At 49.4% G+C, this 18,258-nt stretch overlaps 1 protein-coding gene across 1 annotated transcript in view; it reads right to left on the bottom strand.

Annotated features, from left to right (window-relative positions):
* Positions 1–571: 571 nt before the first annotated feature.
* LOC148138308 (beta-crystallin B1-like) overlaps positions 572–18,258 on the bottom strand; it is a 37,575-nt gene continuing 19,888 nt past the window's right edge. The window contains exons 5-6 of the mRNA XM_087981506.1: positions 16,389–16,531; positions 572–847 (exon numbers count right to left, since the gene is read on the bottom strand). Coding sequence (XP_087837632.1) covers positions 679–847; positions 16,389–16,531 — 312 coding nt within the window. The 3' untranslated portion in view covers positions 572–678. The remainder of the gene's footprint in view (positions 848–16,388; positions 16,532–18,258) is intronic.

The raw sequence follows: 18,258 nt of genomic DNA, 5'->3' as shown, positions 1-18,258 counted from the left end.
GGGCCACTCCTCCCAGTGACCCTGAGGTTACTGTAACCATCAGACTCTATCCCCACTCCCAGAACCTGTACCCAGCCCCAGACTTTGTACTTACTTCCCCAGAACCCGTCCTCACCCCTAGACCACCTACACATCTTTGACCCAGAACCCACCCCCAGTCTCTATCTCCATCTCAACACTCCCCCATCTCAAACCCTGCCCCCACTGTCAGACATTATACTCACTGCCCAGATCCACAGCCACCCCAACTCAGTCTGTAGCCACCTCAGAAACCACAAACCCAAGACCCATTCTCCATTCCCCTAGACCCTGCACCACCCATGCCTCCCAGAACCTATCCCCACCCACTGACTCTGTACCCAGCCCCATGCACTGTCTATACATCAACCCCAACCCCCTCCATGGACCCTGTACCCATCATTTAATTGTTTCCCCACCCCAGACCCTATCTGTGCCCCAGGACCCTCAGCCCATTTCCCCTCGCCAATTTCCCCATGTCATTCCCCCAAGACCCTAATTACTCCAGTACCCCCTAAGCCCCAGTACCCCTTTCCCCATGTCACACTCTGCCCCCAATGTCCCTCTATCCCCAGTGCCTTTCTCTGCCCAGTTCCCTTGCCTGGTAAGTGCCACATTACCCGTATCCCCGGTCAGTCCAGGCCCCCTGCAGAGCACCCACTAGTTGGTGATAGTGAAGCTCCCTTGGGTGTGCCAATGCTGGTCTCTGATTCGCCGCATGGACTGGATCCGAGGTTGATGGGCCCCCCATTTGTTCCAATGTCGGTATTCACCTTTCTCCAAGAGGAACTGGCATCCACGGTAACCAGGGTATTCATAACCCACCCACCTAACAGGAGACAGAGAGAGAGAGTGAGTGAGAGAGAGAGTGACAGAGAGAGAGAGAGTGACAGACAAAAAGGGAGGGAGAGAGAGTGACAGAGAGAGGGAGAGTGAGAGTGACAGAGAAAGAGAGAGAGAGAGGGAGAGTGAGAGTGACAGAGAGAGGGAGAGTGACAGACAAAAAGGGAGGGAGAGAGAGTGACAGAGAGAGAGAGTGACAGAGAGAGAGAGTGACAGACAAAAAGGGAGGGAGAGAGAGTGACAGAGAGAGAGAGTGACAGAGAGAGAGAGAGTGAGAGTGACAGAGAAAGAGAAGGAGAGAGAGTGACAGAGAGAGAGAGTGACAGAGAGAGAGAGTGACAGAGAAAAAGGGAGGGAGAGAGAGTGACAGAGAGAGAGAGTGACAGAGAGAGTGACAGAGAGAGGGAGAGTGAGAGTCACAGAGAAAGAGAGGGAGAGAGAGTGACAGAGAGAGTGAGAGAGAGAGGGAGAGAGACAGAGACAGGAGAGAGTGAGAGAGAGAGAGAAAAAAAGAGACAGTGAAAGAGAGAGTGACAGAGAGAGAGGGAGAGAAAAAGAGGCAGTGAAAGAGAGAGTGACAGAGAAAGAGAGGGAGAGAGAGTGACAGAGAGAGTGAGAGAGAGTGGGAGAGAGACAGAGACAGTGAGAGAGTGAGAGAGAGAGAGAGAAAAAAAGAGACAGTGAAAGAGAGAGTGACAGAGAGAGAGAGGGAGAGAAAAAGAAACAGTGAAAGAGAGAGTGACAGAGAGAGAGAGGGAGAGAGAGAGTGAGAGAGAGAGAGAGGGAGAGAAAAAGAGACAGTGAAAGAGAGAGTGACAGAGAGAGAGAGGGAGAGAGAGAGTGACAGAGAGAGAGAGGGAGAGAAAAAGAAACAGTGAAAGAGAGAGTGACAGAGAGAGAGAGGGAGAGAGAGAGTGAGAGAGAGAGAGAGGGAGAGAAAAAGAGACAGTGAAAGAGAGAGTGACAGAGAGCGAGAGGGAGAGAGAAAGTGACAGAGAAAGAGAGGGAGAGAGAGAGTGACAGAGAAAGAGAGGGAGAGCGAGAGAGCACAGGAAAGGGTGTGAGAGAGAGTGACAGAGAGAGAGGGAGAGAGAGTGTGACAGAGTGTGTGTGAGAGAGAGTGACAGAGAGAGGGAGAGAGAGAGAGAGCACAGGAGAGAGTGAGAGAGAGTGGCAGAGAGAGAGGGTGAGATAGAGCACAGGAGAGAGTGTGTGTAAGACAAAATGTGATGGAGAGAGAGAAAGTGCAAGAGAGAGAGAGAGTGAGCGTGTGAGAGAAAATGTGAGAGAGTGAGAGAATGACAGTGTGAGAGACAGACAATGTGAGAGAGTGAGTGTGAGAGAGTGAGTGATTGAGAGTGTTAGACAGGTAGCGGGAGTGACTGAGAAAGTGTGTGCATACGTGAGTGAGAGTGTACGTACAAGAGATACAGTGTGTGAGTGTGTGAGAGAGTGCGAGAGAGAGAGAGAATGAGAGAATGACAGAGATTGAGAGAAAGAGACAGTGTGTGAGAAACAGAGTGACAGACAGACAGAGAACAAAGGAAAGGATTGTGAGAGAGGATTGAGGGAGGTGAGAGGGATAAACAAGGGAAGGGTGAGAGAGGCATGTGGGGGGAGGGTAAGAGAGCAACATGGGAGCAGTGTGAAAGCTGTGAGGGAGGAATGAGGAAGGGGTCAGGGAGGGCTGACGGAGGTTCAAAGGAGGTGTGAGAGAGGGTGTGGAAAGAACCTTATCTGTTGTGTTGATGTGCTGGGCTCTTCCATCACTGAGGATGGGGATATTTGGGGGACCCCCTCTTTCAGTGAATGTAATTGTCCACCATCATTCCCAGGTGGCTGTGACAGGACTGCAGAGCTTAGATTCGATCCGTTAGTTGTGGGGTTGCTTAGCTCTGTCTTTCACTTGCTGCTGATGCTGTTTGTCATACAAGTCATCCAGCCTGGTAGCGTCACCAGTCTGACACCTCCTCTTCAGGTTCTGCCTGGTACTGCTCCTGCTGTGCCCTCTTGTACTCTCCACTGAGACCGTGACATTTCAAATAACGCAAGTGTCAGACTTTGTGAAAGACTTCCTTGATGGGCACTTTGAAAAATTCAGTGTAACTGGACAGGGTAGACATGGTATTGTCAAAGGGAAATTATGTTCAAACACATTACCAGAGTTCTCTGAGGAGCTAACAAATGCTGTAGATAACAGGAACCAGTCGATGGACAATATTGAGATACCCAGAGGGCATTTGCAAATGTTTCACATGAACATTGTTGCAATAAATAAGAGTCCATGGAATGGTGGGATTGGATCGGAGATGGGCTGGTGAACAGGAAGAGGCTGGAAAATCATGCTGTTGCATGTGGCTCAAGGTCAGGGCCTCAACTCTTTATAGTTTATACAAATGGTTTTGATGACGGGGTGGAAGGTATGGGGGCTTAAACTTACTGATGACCTAAAGCTCAACCATTTTTGTTTCAGTAGCAGGAAGAGAGGGAGCATTGACCAGGGGGCTGATGGGAAGGTGAGTCACTGATTTAAAACCTGACCTCATTAATAGGTGGAGTGCACGCTGAGCAGGAGCAGACACGGGACTGCTGACTAAGTGAGGTAAAATATTTGGGTGGTTACCTTACCCAAAACACTACTGAGGCAATGGCTCCCATCCACCCTCTCACCAAAAGTGGTGTGCCAGATTGGTAAGGTAACCAGTTTTTTTTAATTCTATAATTTTCTACGGTCTCTTTAGGAATTTAGAATGGTGGGAATGGAGGTTAGGGCAGTAGAATGTTCCTCCTGCAGAATGTGGGAGGTAAGGGTCACCACTAGTGTCCCTGCTGACTACATCTGTGGGAAGTGCACCCACTTCCAGCTCCTCGAAAACCACGTTAGGGAACTGGAGCTGGAGCTGGACAGACTTCGGATCATTCGGGAAGTGGAGGGGGTTATTGAGAGGAGTTACAGGGAGGTAGTTACATCTTAGATGCAAGATGGGTTACAGGCAGGGACAGAAAGGTAGTGCAGGGGTTTCCTGTGACAATTACCCTCAATAACAAGTATATCGTTTTGGATATTGTTAGTGGGGAGTACTTACCAGGGGTAAGCAATGGGGCACAGGTCTCTGGCACAGAGTCTGTCCCTATTGCTCAGATAGGAGGGGGGAGGGTGTACAGAGCATTAGTTATTGGGGACTCCATAGTTAGGGGGACAGACAGGAGGTTTTGAGGGAATGAGGGAGACTCACGGTTGGTGTGTTACCTCCCAGGTGCCAGGGTTCGTGATGTCACTGATCATGTTTTCAGGATCTTTGAGGGGGAAGGGGAGCAGCCCCAAGTCATAGTCCACATAGGAACCAATGACATAAGAAGGAAGAAAGGTGGGGATCTAAGGCAGACATTCAGGGAGCTGGGGTGGAAGCTTAGAGCTAGGACAAACAGAATTCTTATCTCTGGTTTGTTGCCTGTGCCACGTGCTAGTGAGGCAAGGAATAGGGAGAGAGGGGAGTTGAACACATGGCTACAGGGATGGTGCGGAGGGAGGGTTTGGATTCCTGGATAATTGGGGCTCTTTCTGGGGTAGGTGGGACCTCTACAAACAGGATGGTCTTCACCTGAATCAGAGGGGTACCAATATCCTGGGGTAGGTGGGGGGGAGCTGAATTTGCTATTTCTGTTCAGGAGGGTTTAACCTAATTCAGCAAGGGGGTAGAAACCTGAATTGTAGTTCCAGTGTCCGGGAGGTTGACAGCAGTGAGGTCAGAAATGAAGTTTCAATGTCGCAAATAGAAAGTTGGTTTGAAGTGAGTCTGCTTTAATGCCAGGAGCATCTCAATATGTTGGGTGAACTTACACCATGGGTTGGTACCTGGGACTTTGATGTTGCGGCAATTTCGGAGACATGGATAGAGCAGGGACAGGAATGGCTCTTGCAGGTTCCAGGATTTAGATGTTTCAGTCATGACAGAGAAAATGGTAAAAGGAGGGGGTGGCATTGTTGGTCAAGGACAGTATTATGGTGGCAGAAAGGACATTTGAGGACACATCTACTGAGGTAGTATGGGCTGAGGTTAGAAACTGGAAAGGAGAGGTCATCCTGTTGGGAGTTTTCTATAAGGAGAAAGTGAGGACTGCAGATGCTGGAGATCAGAGCTGAAAATGTGTTGCTGAAAAAGTGCAGCAGGTCAGGCAGCATCCAAGGAGCAGGAGAATCGACGTTTCGGGCAGGAGCCCTTCTTCAGGAATGAGGAGGGTGTGTCCAGCAGGCTAAGATAAAAGGTAGGGAGGATGGACTTGGGGGAGGGGCTTTGGAAATGCGATAGGTGGAAGGAGGTCAAGGTGAGGGTGATAGGCCGGAGTGGGGGTGGGGGAGGAGAGGTCAGGAATAAGATTGAAGGTTAGGAAGGTGGTGCTGAGTTCGAGGGATTTGACTGAGACAAGGTGGGGGGAGGGGAAATGAGGAAACTGGAGAAATCCGAGTTCATCCCTTGTGGTTGGAGGGTTTTTGGGCGGAAGATGAGGCGCTCTTCCTCCAGCCGTCGTGTTGCCATGGTCTGGCGATGGAGGAGTCCAAGGACCTGCATGTCCTTAGTGGAGTGGGAGGGGGAGTTGAACTATTGAGCCACGGGGTGGTTGGGTTGGTTGGTCCGGGTGTCCCAGAGGTGTTCTCTGAAACGTTCCGCAAGTAGGCGGCCTGTCTCCCCAATGTAGAGGAGGCCACATCGGGTGCAGCGGATGCAGTAAATGATGTGTGTGGAGGTGCAGGTGAATTTGTGGTGGATATGGAAGGATCCCTTGGGGCCTTGGAGGGAAGTAAGGGGGGAGGTGTGGGCGCAAGTTTTGCATTTCTTGCGGTTGCAGGGGAAGGTGCCGGGAGTGGAGGTTGGGTTGGTGGGGGGTGTGGACCTGACGAGTGAGTCACGGAGGGAGTGGTCTTTTCGGAACGCTGATAGGGGAGGGGAGGGAAATATATCCCTGGTGGTGGGGTCCGTTTGGAGGTGGCGGAAATGACAGCGGATGATACGATGTATATGGAGGTTGGTGGGGTGGTAGGTGAGGACCAGTGGGGTTCTGCCCTGGTGGTGATTGGAGGAGCGGGGCTCAAGGGCGGAGGAGCGGGAAGTGGAGGAGATGCGGTGAAGAGCATCATCGATCACGTCTGGGGGGAAATTGTGGTCTTTGAAGAAGGAGGCCATCTGGGTTGTTCGGTTTTGGAACTGGTCCTCCTGGGAGCAGATGCGGCGGAGTCGAAGGAATTGGGAATATGGGATGGCGTTTTTACAGGGGGCAGGGTGGGAGGAGGTGTAGTCTAGGTAGCTGTGGGAGTCGGTCGGTTTATAGTAAATGTCTGTGTTGATTCGGTCGCCCGAGATAGAAATGGAGAGGTCTAGGAAGGGGAGGGAGGAATCTGAGACGGTCCAGGTAAATTTGAGGTCGGGGTGGAAGGTGTTGGTAAAGTGGATGAACTGTTCAACCTCCTCGTGGGAGCACGAGGTAGCGCCAATACAGTCATTGATGTAGCGGAGGAAAAGGTGGGGGGTGGTGCCAGTGTAGTTGTGGAAGATGGACTGTTCCACATATCCTACGAAGAGGCAGGCAAAGCTGGGGCCCATGCGGGTGCCCATGGCTACTCCTTTCGTTTGGAGGAAGTGGGAGGATTGGAAAGAGAAGTTGTTCAGGGTGAGGACCAGTTCAGTCAGCCAAAGGAGGGTGTCAGTGGAAGGGTACTGGTTGGTACGGCGGGAAAGGAAGAAGCGGAGGGCTTTGAGTCCTTCGTGATGGGGGATGTAGGTGTACAGGGACTGGATGTCCATGGTGAAAATAAGGCGTTGGGGACCGGGGAAGCGAAAATCATGGAGCAGGTGGAGGGCGTGGGTGGTGTCACGAACGTAGGTGGGGAGTTCTTGGACTAAGGGGGACAGGACCATGTCGAGGTATGCGGAGATGAGTTCGGTGGGGCAGGAGCAGGCTGAGACAATGGGTCGGCCGGGACAGTCAGGTTTGTGGATTTTGGGCAGGAGGTAGAAGCGGGAGGTGCGGGGTTGTGGGACTATGAGGTTGGAGGCGGTGGATGGGAGATCCCCTGAGGTGATGAGGTTATGGACGGTCTGGGAGATGATGGTTTGGTGGTGGGGGGTGGGGGGTGGGGTCATGGTCAAGGGGGCAGTAGGAGGAGGTATCTGCGAGCTGGCGTTTGGCCTCAGCTGTGTAGAGGTCGGTGCGCCAAACTACTACCGCGCCTCCCTTGTCTGCTGGTTTGATAGTGAGGTTGGGGTTGGAACGGAGGGAGTGGAGGGCTGCACGTTCCGAGGGTGAGAGGTTGGAGTGGGTGGGAGGGGTGGGGGAGTTCAGGTGGCGGTTAATATCGCGGCGGCAGTTGGCTATGAGTTTTCTATAGGCCTCCGAATAGTTCCAGAGATGTAGAGGAAAGGATAGCAAAGATGATTCTCATCAGGACCAAGATTAACAGAGTAGTTGATATGGAGTCTTTAACTTTCCAAATATTGATATGAAATACTATAGTTCAAGTACTATAGATGGGTCAGATTCTGTCCAGTGTGTGCAGGAGGGCTTCCTGACACAGTGTGTAGACAGGCCAATAAGGGGGGAGGCCACATTGGATGTAGTACTGAAGAGTGAGCCAGGCCAGGTATTAGACTTGGAAGTAGGTGAACACTTTGGTGATAGCGAACACAATTCTGTTATGTTTACTTTAGTAATAGAAAGGGATAGGTGTATACTACTGGGCAAGGGTTACAGCTGGGGGAAAGGCAATTACAAACGATTAGGCAAGATTTAGGAAGCGTAGGGATGGAGAAGGAAACTGCAGGGGATGGGCACATTAGAAATGTGGAGCTTATTCGAGGAACAGCTCCTGTGTGTCTTTGATAAGTATGTACCTGTCAGGCAGGGAGGAAGTGGTCGAGTGAGGGAGCTGTGGTTTATGAAGGAAGTTGAATCTCTTATCAAGAGGAAGAAGGTTTATGTTAGGATGAGATGTGAAGGTTCAGTTAGGGCACTTGAGAGTTACAAGTTAGCCAGGAAAGACTTAAAGAGAGAGCTAAGAAGAGCAAGGAGGGGACATGAACATAAGAGGTACAGTTAGTAAGTTTGCAGATGAGACCAAAATTGGAGGTGAAGTGGACAGCGAAGAGGGTTACCTCAGATTACAACAGGATCTGGACCAGATGGGCCAATGGGCTGAGAAATGGCAGATGGAGTTTAATTCAGATAAATCCGAGGTGCTGCATTTTGGGAAAGCAAATCTTAGCAGGACTTAGACACTTAATGGTAAGTCCTAGGGAGTGTTGCTGAACAGAGACCTTGGAGTGCAGGTTCATAGCTCCTTGAAAGTGGAGTCACAGGTAGATAGGATAGTGAAGAAGATGTTTGGTATGCTTTCCCTCATTGGTTAGAGTATTGAGTACAGGAGTTGGGAGGTCATGTTGCGGCTGTACAGGACATTGGTTAGGCCACTGTTGGAATATTGTGTGCAAGTCTGGTCTCCCTGCTATCAGAAAGATGTTGTGAAACTTGAAAGAGTTCAGAAAAGATTTACAAGGATGTTACCAGGGTTGGAGGATTTGAGCTATTGGGAGAGGCTGAACAGGCTGGGACTGTTTTCCCTGGAGTGTCGGAGGCTGAGGGGTGACCTTATAGAGGTTTATAAAATCATGAGGGGCATGGATAGGATAAGTGGACAAGTTCTTTTCCCTGGGGTCGGGGAGTCCAGAACTAGAGGGCATAGGTTTAGGGTGAGAGGGGAAAGATATAAAAGAGACCTAAGGGGCAACGTTTTCAAACAGAGGGTGGTACGTGTATGGAATGAGCTGCCAGAGGAAGTGGTGGAGGCTGGTAGAATTACAACATTTAAGAGGCACCTGGCTGAATATTTGAATGGGAAGGGTTTAGAGGGATATGGGCCGGGTGCTGGCAAGTGGGACTAGATTGTGTTGGGATATCTGGGTCAGCATGGACGGGTTAGACCAAAGGGTCTGTTTCCATGCTGTACATCTCTATGATGGCATGACTGTGAGAATTCATTGGCAGATAGAATCAAGGAAAACCTGAAAGCTTTCTACAGGTAGATCAGGAAGTAAAGAATGACGAGAGAATGATTACGGTCAATCAAGCACAGTAGTTGGAAGTTGTGTGTGGAGTCTGAGGAAATTGGGAAAGAGTTAAATAATATTTTTTGTCAGTATTCACACTGGAAGAAGACAATGTTGTTGAGGAGAATACTGAGATACAGGCTACTAGACTAGATGGGATTGAGGTTCACAACAAGGAAGTGTTAGCAATTGTGGAAAATGAGAAAATGGAATGCTTTGCCTGCAACAGTAGTAGATTCGCCAACTTTAAGTCATCATTGGACAAGCATATGGAATATTGTAGGTTATTAGATATTAGTTTAGATTACTTACAGTGTGGAAACAGGCCCTTCAACCCAATAAGTCCACACCGACCCGCCGAAGCGCAACCCACCCAAACCCATTCCCCTACATTTACCCCTTACCTAACACTACGGGCAATTTAGCATGGCCAATTCACCTGACCTGCACATCTTTGGACTGTGGGAGGAAACCGGAGCACCCGGAGGAAACCCACGCAGACACGGGGAGAATGTGCAAACTCCACACAGTCAGTCGCCTGAGGCAGGAATTGAACCCGGGTCCCTGGCGCTGTGAGGCAACAGTGCTAACCACCGTGCCACCGTGCCGCCATAGCGCCCAACTTGGGGCAGTTGGGCTTCAGATTGGTATGACAGGTTGGTGCAGCATGGAGGGCCGAAGGGCCTGTACTGCGCTGTAATGTTCTATGTTCTAAAGTGAGTTAGAGCAACAAAGAGCAAAGATAATAGCACAGGAGCAGGCCCTTTGGCCTTCTGGCTGCGCTGCCGTATTTTGCCCTTCCATACTAAAATTGTTTTCATTTAGAGAATCTGAATCCCTCTATTTCCTTCCTATTCGTGTATTCACTCAGCCTCAAATGCTGCTATTGTGTCTGCTTCCACCATCTCCTCTGGCAATGTGTTGCAGGCACTCAGCACATCTCTTATAAACATCCAACCGCCTGCAGTCCAGTGAAAACAAACCCAGTCTATCCAACCTTTCTGTATAGCTAAAATTCCCCAGACCAGGCAGAATCTTTCTGTACCCTCTCCAAAGCATCCACATCCTTCTGGTAGTGTGGTGACCAGAACAGTATGCAATATTCGAAATGTGGCCTAATTAAAGTTCTATAAAACTGCAGCATAACTTGTCTATCCTTATACTCAATGCCCCTTCCAATGAAGACAAGCATACCATAGGCCTTTTTTACTCCCTTATCTCCCTGCGCTGACCCCTTCAATGATCTGTGAACCTGCACACCCAGATCCCTCTGCATATCAATACTCCGAAGGGCCCTGCCATTCACTGTATAATTTCCACCTAGATTTAACTTCCCAAAATGCATCACCTCACATTTGTCTGGATTAACCTCAATCTGCTATTTTTCTGTCCATATCTTCAATTGATCTATATCCTGCTGTATCCTCTGATAACCCTCGTCACTATCCACAGCTTCACCAATCTTTGTATCATCTGCAATCTTACTAATTCGACCAACTACATTTTCCTTCAAATCATTTATGTTGATCACAAACAGCAGAGGTCCCAGCACTGATCCCTGTGGAACACCACAAGTCACGGCCTTCCATTCCAAAAAACATCCCCCCCCCACTCCCCTCTGCCCCCTAGGGTTAAACCAGTTCTGTATCCATCTTGCCATCTCACACCTCATATCATGTGACCTAACCTTTCACAACAGTGTACCATCAGGGACCTTGTCAAAGGCTTTACTAAAGTCCATGGAGACAACATGTAGACAACATGAACTGCTTTTCCCTTATCAACCAACTTCATCACCGTCCCCAAAAAACCCAATCGAGATAGCGAGGCGAGGGACAGGGAGAGGGCGCAGTTTAACACGTGGCTGCGCAGCTGGTGTAGGAGGGAGGGTTTCGGATATGTAGATAATTGGGATGCCTTCTGGGGAAGGTGGGACCTGTACAAGAAGGATGGGTTGCATCTGAACTGGAAGGGGACCAATGTCCTGGGTGGAAGGTTTGCTCGAGTAGTTTGAGAGGGTTTAAACTAGTATGTCAGGGGGGTGGGAACCTGAGCTGTATACCGGAGGGGAGAGTTGATGCAGATGAGGCAATAGCAAGAGGTACACCAGCTAGTGGGAAGGATTTTCCTGGGAAGGAACCAAGGGATCAGTTAAAGCGTGTTTGCTTTAGCGCAAGGAGTATCAGGAATAAAAGTGATGAACTTAGAGCATGGATCAGTATCTGGTGCTATGATGTTGTGGCCATAACAGAGACATGGGATTCTCAGGGGCAGGAATGGTTGCTGGATGTTCCAGGGTTTAGAGCATTTAAAAAGAATAGGGAGGGGAAAAAAGAGGAGGGAGGGGGGAAAAGAGGAGGGAGGGGGGAAAAAGAGGAAGGGGTGTAGCACTACTAATCAGAGAGGGTATCACAGCTACAGAAGCTTCCATTGTCGAGGAAGATCTGCCTACCGAGTCAGTATGGGTGGAAATTAGGAACAGCAAGGGAGCAGTCACCTCGTTAGGGGTTTACTACAGGCCCCCCATAGCAGCAGGGAGAGGGAAGAAAGCATAGGTTGGCAGATTTTGGGAAAGTGTGGACGTAGTAGGGTTGTTGTAATGGGTGACTTTAACTTTCCCAATATTGATTGGAACCTCCTTTGAGCAGAAGATTTGAATGGAGCTGTTTTTGTAAGGTGTGTTCAGGAGGGTTTCCTAACTCAGTCCATTGACAGGCCGACGAGGGGAGAGACCATTCTAGACTTAGTGCTCGGAAACAAACCGGGGCAGGTATCAGATCTTGTGGTGGGAGAGCATTTTGGTGATAGTGACCACAACTGCCTCACATTCTACATAGCTATGGAGAAGGAGAGGATTAGGCAAAATGGGAGGATATTTAATTGGGGAAGAGGAAACTATAATGCAATTAGACATGAGTTAGGAAGCATGGACTGGGAGCAATTGTTCCATGGTAAAGGCACTATAGACATATGGAGACTGTTTAAGGAACAGTTGTTGCAAGAGATGAATAAATATGTCCCTCTGAGACAGGCAAGAAGGGGTAAGATAAAGGAACCTTGGATGACGAGAGCAGTGGAGCTTCTCGTCAAAAGGAAAAAGGCAGCTTACATAAGGTGGAGGAAGCTAGGGTCAGGCTCAGCTCTACAGGATTACAGGCAGGCAAGGAAGGAGCTTAAAAATGGTCTGAGGAGAGCCAGGAGGGGGCACGAGAAAGACTTGGCAGAACGGATTAGGGAGAACACAAAGGCATTTTACACTTATGTGAGGAATAAGAGAATGGTGAAAGAAAGAGTAGGCCCGATCAGGGACAGCATAGGGAATTTGTGTGTGGAGTCTGAGGAGGTAGGGGAAGCCCTAAATGAGTTTTTTTGCTTCTGTCTTTACGAAAGAAACGATGTTTGTGGTGAATGAAACCTTTGAAGAGCAGGTGTGCATGCTGGAATGGATAGAGATAGAGGAAGCTGATGTGCTGAAAGTTTTGACAAACATTAAGATTGACAAGTCGCCAGGACCGAACCAGATGTGTCCTCGGCTGCTTTGGGAAACGAGAAATGCAATTGCTTCGCCACTTGCGAAGATCTTTTCATCCTCGCTCTCCACTGGAGTCGTACCTGAGGACTGGAGAGAGGCAAATGTAATTCCTCTTCAAGAAAGGAAATAGGGAAATCCCCGGCAATTACAGACCAGTCAGTCTCACGTCTGTCGTCTGCAAGGTGTTAGAAAGGATTCTGAGGGATAGGATTTATGACCATCTGGAAGAGCATGGCTTGATTAAATGCAGTCAACACAGCTTTGTGAGGGGCAGGTCATGCCTCACAAACCTTATCGAGTTCTTTGAGGATGTTACTAGAAAAGTTGATGAGGGTCGAGCTGTGGATGTGGTGTACCTGGACTTCAGCAAGGCATTTGATAAGGTTCCCCATGGTAGGCTCATTCAGAAGGTCAGGAGGAATGGGATACAGGGGAACTTAGCTGTCTGGATACAGAATTGGCTGGCCAACAGAAGACAGCGAGTGGTAGTAGAAGGAAAATATTCTGCCTGGAAGTCTGTGGTGAGTGGTGTTCCACAGGGCTCTGTCCTTGGGCCTCTACTGTTTGTAATTTTTATTAATGACTTGGATGAGGGGATTGAAGGATGGGTCAGCAAGTTTGCAGATGACACAAAGGTTGGAGGTGTCGTTGACAGTATAGAGGGCTGTTGTAGGCTGCAGCCTACAACATTAACAGATGCAGAGATGCATTGACAGATGCAGAGATGGGCTGAGAGGTGGCAGATGGAGTTCAACCTGGATAAATGCGAAGTGATGCATTTTGGAAGGTGGAATTTGAAAGCTGAGTACAGGAGAAAGGATAGGATTCTTGGCAGTGTGGAGGAACAGCGGGATCTTGGTGTGCAGGTACATAGATCCCTTAAAATGGCCACCCAAGTGGACAGGGTTGTTAAGAAAGCATATGGTGTTTTGGCTTTCATTCACAGGGGTATTGAGTTTAAGAGTCGTGAAATCTTGTTGCAGCTCTATAAAACTTTGGTTAGACCGCACTTGGAATACTGTGTCCAGTTCTGGTCGCCTATTATAAGAAAGATGTGAATGCTTTGGAGAGGGTTCAGAGGAGGTTTACCAGGATGCTGCCTGGACTGGAGGGCTTGTCTTATGAGGAGAGGTTGACTGAGCTCGGACTTTTTTCATTGGAGAAAAGGAGGAGAAGAGGGGACCTAATTGAGGTATACAGGATAGTGAGAGGCATAGAGTCGATAGCCAGAGACTATTTCCCAGGGCAGAAATGACTAACACGAGGGGTCATAGTTTTAAGCTGTTTGGTGGAAAGTATAGAGGGGATGTCAGAGGCAGGCTCTTTACACAGAGAGTTGTGAGAGCATGGAATGTGTTGCCAGCAGCAGTTGTGGAGGCAGGGTCATTGGGGACATTTAAGAGACTCCTCGACATGCATATGGTCACAGAAATTTGAGGGTGCATACATGAGGATCAGTGGTTGGCACAACATGGTGGGCTGAAGGGCCTGTTCTGTGCTGTACTGTTCTATGTTCTATGTGTGAGGTTAGTGAGGTACACCCTCCCCCCCCACACAAAATCAAGCTGTCTATCAATAATAAGTCCATTCTCTTCCAAACGCTTATAGATCTTGTTCATAGAACATAGAACATAGAACATTACAGTGCAGCACAGGCCCTTCGGCCCTCGATGTTGCGCCGACCTGTCATACCAATCTGAAGCCCATCCCACCTACACTATTCCATGTACGTCCATGTGCCAGTCCAATGACAACTTAAATGCACTTAAAGTTGGCAAATCTACTACCGTTGCAGGCAAAACATTCCATACCCTTACTACTCTCTGAGTAAAGAAACTACCTCTGACATCTGTCTTATATCTATCTCCCCTCACTTTAAAGTTGTGTCCCCTCATGTTTGCCGTCCCATACTTGGAAAAAGGCTCTCCCTGCCCACCCTATCTAACCCTCTGATTATCTTGTACGTCTGTATTAAGTCACCTCTCAACCTTCTTCTCTCGAATGAGAATATTTTGCAATGACCTTCCTACCACTGATGTGAGACTCACAGAGCTGTAATTCCTAGGATTATCCCTGTCCTCCTTCTTTAACAATGGGGCAATTTATGCTAATGTCCAGTCCTCTGAGACCTCACCCGTGACACAAGAGGATACAACGATGTCTGTCAACGCTCCAGCAATTTATTCCCGTGCCTCCCTCAATATTCTGGGATGGATCCCATCAGGACCCGGGGACTCACCTATCTTAATACTTTTTAAGATGTTCAACACCCTTTTCTTTTTACTAGCAACTTGATAACAGCAGGATATAGATAGTTCAGTGAGTGGGAAAAGGTCTGGGGGATGGACAACGATGTGGGAAACTGACAAATTGTCAATTTTTGCAGAAAGAATAAAGCAAGAAACATGTTATCAAAATGGGGGGAAGGTGCAGAGCTCTGTGCGACAGAGGCATCCAAAAGTGAGTCAGAGATCGAATCTGATGGTGAAGGGAGAGTTCAGTCCAGGAATAGAGATGTCCTGTGTCAGTTGTACAGGGAAATGGTGTGATTGCAGTTGGGGTATTGTATACAGGGACTGAGCAGTGTACTGACAGAGGAAGGGGCATGTGTTGAATGCAGATCAGAGAGCTTTAATGGACTAATCCCTGGGATGAGAAAGTACGGGACAGGATGGGCATGTCTCCTCTGGAGTTTAGAAGAATCAAAAGGGATTGAATTGAACCAGATGAGATCATGAAGGGACTTACTCAGGTGGATCTTAAACTGGGGAGGGGGGGGGTGTGGTTACTGTTTAAAAATAACGGGCCATAAAATGTTAACTTATTTTCTCTGAGTGGGTTGTGACTCTTGGAAACTCCCCTCCTCAAAGGGTAGTAGATGCAGGATATTTTAATATCTTGAAAGCAGAGATACATAGATTCCTAGTGACCAAGGGGATGAAAGATTATTGGAAGAATTGTGGGAATGTAGAGGTAAGGTTCAACTCAGATTAAAATTAGATTCCCTACAGTGTGGAAACAGGCCCTTCGGCCCAACAAGTCCACACCGACCCTCCGAAGAGTAACCCACCCAGAACCATTTCCCTCAGACTAATGAACCTCACACTATGGGCAATTTAGCATGGCCAATCCACCCTGACCTGCACATCTTTGGACAGTGGGAGGAAACCGGAGCACCCGGAGAAAACCCACGCAGACGCGGGGAGAGTGATCAAACTCCACACTGACAGTTGCCCCGAGGTGGTAATTGAACCTGGGTCCCTGGCGCAGTGAGGCAGCAGGGCTAACCACTGTGCCACCATGCCGCCCATACCCTTACTCTGACTAATGCACCTAACACCATGGGCAGTTTAGTGTGGCGAACCCACCTGACCTTCACATCTTTGGATTGTGGGAGGAAACCCACGCAGACACGCGGAGATGTGCAAACTCGGTGAGATTCTGTTCCTCATCTGTATGAGTAACTCAATTCTGAACCATTAGCCTGAGAGTGTGGTGCAGGCAGATCAATGAGGCTTTCTACGGGGAACTAGATCATTGTCAGGATCACAAAGGATGTGCAGAGATACAGGGAGAAGGCAGGGGCTGAAGGGCCAACACAAACAGATTGGGCTGAATGGCCTCCCACTCTATGTAATAGTTCTGCAACTGCTAGATTGTTTTCCAATACGCAGCTCAGAGAACGAATGCTAAAATATTGTCCAATTTGGGATTTCACTGAGGGACAGGGGAGAGCGCGAGACATGGAGAGATGGGTCAGAAATACACTGTGCACCGTATATCTAACTAACCCCATCACTCCCTTACCCAGACTGGGTGAATCAGCCCATTGCCTCTGTTTTGGAGAATTAGCGGCAGTTCCTTGCCACTCGAGGTAAAGATTCTTTGATACTCACGAGCCACAGCCCACAGTGATGCTGCCCACTCGATTGGTGAGTCCGTGGGAAGACAGACTGGGAACATCATCATCCAGGATTTCCATCTTCCGACCCTGGAACCCAGCCATTTCAAACAAACAGATCTTGTGCTGCTGTGGATCCTGAAAGGGTGAATAAACACATAACGTTCATCCATGGTTAAAAAAATCAACTCTCAGGGGGCATAATCAGTCTGGGTGACCCACTGTTAACCCAGTGTGTGACCCACTGTTAACCCAGTGTGTGACCCAGTCTACACCCAGAGTGTGACCCACTGTTAACCCAGTGTGTGACCCAGTCTACACCCAGAGTGTGACCCACTGTTAACCCAGTGTGTGACCCAGTCTACACCCAGAGTGTGACCCACTGTTAACCCAGTGTGTGACCCAGTCTACACCCAGTGTGTGACCCACTGTTAACCCAGTGTGTGACCCAGTCTACACCCAGAGTGTGACCCACTGTTAACCCAGTGTGTGACCCAGTCTACACCCAGAGTGTCACCCAGTGTGTGACCCAGTGTGTGACCCAGTGTACACCCAGAGTGTGACCCAGTCTACACCCAGTGTGTGACCCAGTGTGTGACCCAGTGTATGACCCAGTGTGTGACCCAGTGTACACCCAGAGTGTGACCCAGTCTACACCCAGTCTGTGACCCAGTGTACACCCAGTGTGTGACCCAGTCTACACTCAGTGTGTGACCCAGTGTACACCCAGTGTGTGACCCAGCGTTAACCCAGTGTGTGACCCAGTCTACACCCAGAGTGTGACCCAGTCTACACCCAGTGTGTGACCCAGTTTACACCCAGTCTGTTACCCAGTCTACATCCAGTGTGTGACCCACTGTTAACCCAGTGTGTGACCCAGTCTACACCAGAGTGTGACCCAGTCTACACCCAGTGTGTGACCCAGTGTACACCCAGTATGTGACCCAGTGTGTGACCCAGTGTACACCCAGTGTGTGACCCAGTATGTGATCTTGTGTGTGGCCCAGTGTGTGACCCAGTGTGTAACCCAGTGTACACCCAGTGTGTGACCCAGTGTGTGACCCAGTGTACACCCAGTGTGTGACCCAGTGTGTGACCCAGTGTGTGACAGTGTACACCCAGTGTGTGACCCAGTGTGTGACCCAGTGTACACCCAGTGTGTGACCCAGTGTGTGACCCAGTGTACACCCAGTGTGTGACCCAGTGTACACCCAGTGTGTACCCAGTGTACACCCAGTGTTCACCCAGTGTGTGATCGTGTACACCCAATGTGTGACCCAGTGTGACCCAGTGTGTGACCCTGTGTGTAACCCAGTGTGTGATCCAGTTTGTAACCCAGTGTAGACCCAGTGTGTGACCCAGTGTGTGACCCAGTGTGTAACCCAGTGTGTAATCCAGTGTGTGACCCAGTGTACACCCAGTGTGTGACCCAGTGTTCACCCAGTGTGTGACCCAGTGTGTGACCCAGTGTGGAACCCAGTGTGTGACCCAGTGTGTGGCCCAGTGTACACCCAGTGTATGACCCGGTGTGTAACCCAGTGTGTGATCCAGTGTGTGACCCAGTGTACACCCAGTATGTGACCCAGTGTGTGACCCAGTGTGTAACCCAGTGTACACCCAGTGTGTGACCCAGTGTTCACCCAGTGGGTGACCCAGTGTTCATCCAGTGTGTGACCCAGTGTTAACCCAGTGTGTGACCCAGTGTGTGGTGACAGAGATAGGGAGGGTGTAGGGGCTAGAGGAGGTGACAGAGATAGAGAGGGTGTAGGGGTTAGAGGAAGTGACAGAGATAGGGAGGGGATGTAGGGGCTAGAGGTGGTGACAGAGATAGAGAGAGTGTAGGGGCTGGAGGAGGTGACAGAGAT

Source organism: Chiloscyllium plagiosum, unplaced genomic scaffold (assembly GCF_037043375.1).
Source record: "Chiloscyllium plagiosum isolate Xiang-an unplaced genomic scaffold, Cpla_swu_hap1 HiC_scaffold_40, whole genome shotgun sequence".
NCBI lineage: Eukaryota > Metazoa > Chordata > Chondrichthyes > Orectolobiformes > Hemiscylliidae > Chiloscyllium > Chiloscyllium plagiosum.
This window is presented reverse-complemented; position numbering and strand designations above follow the sequence as displayed.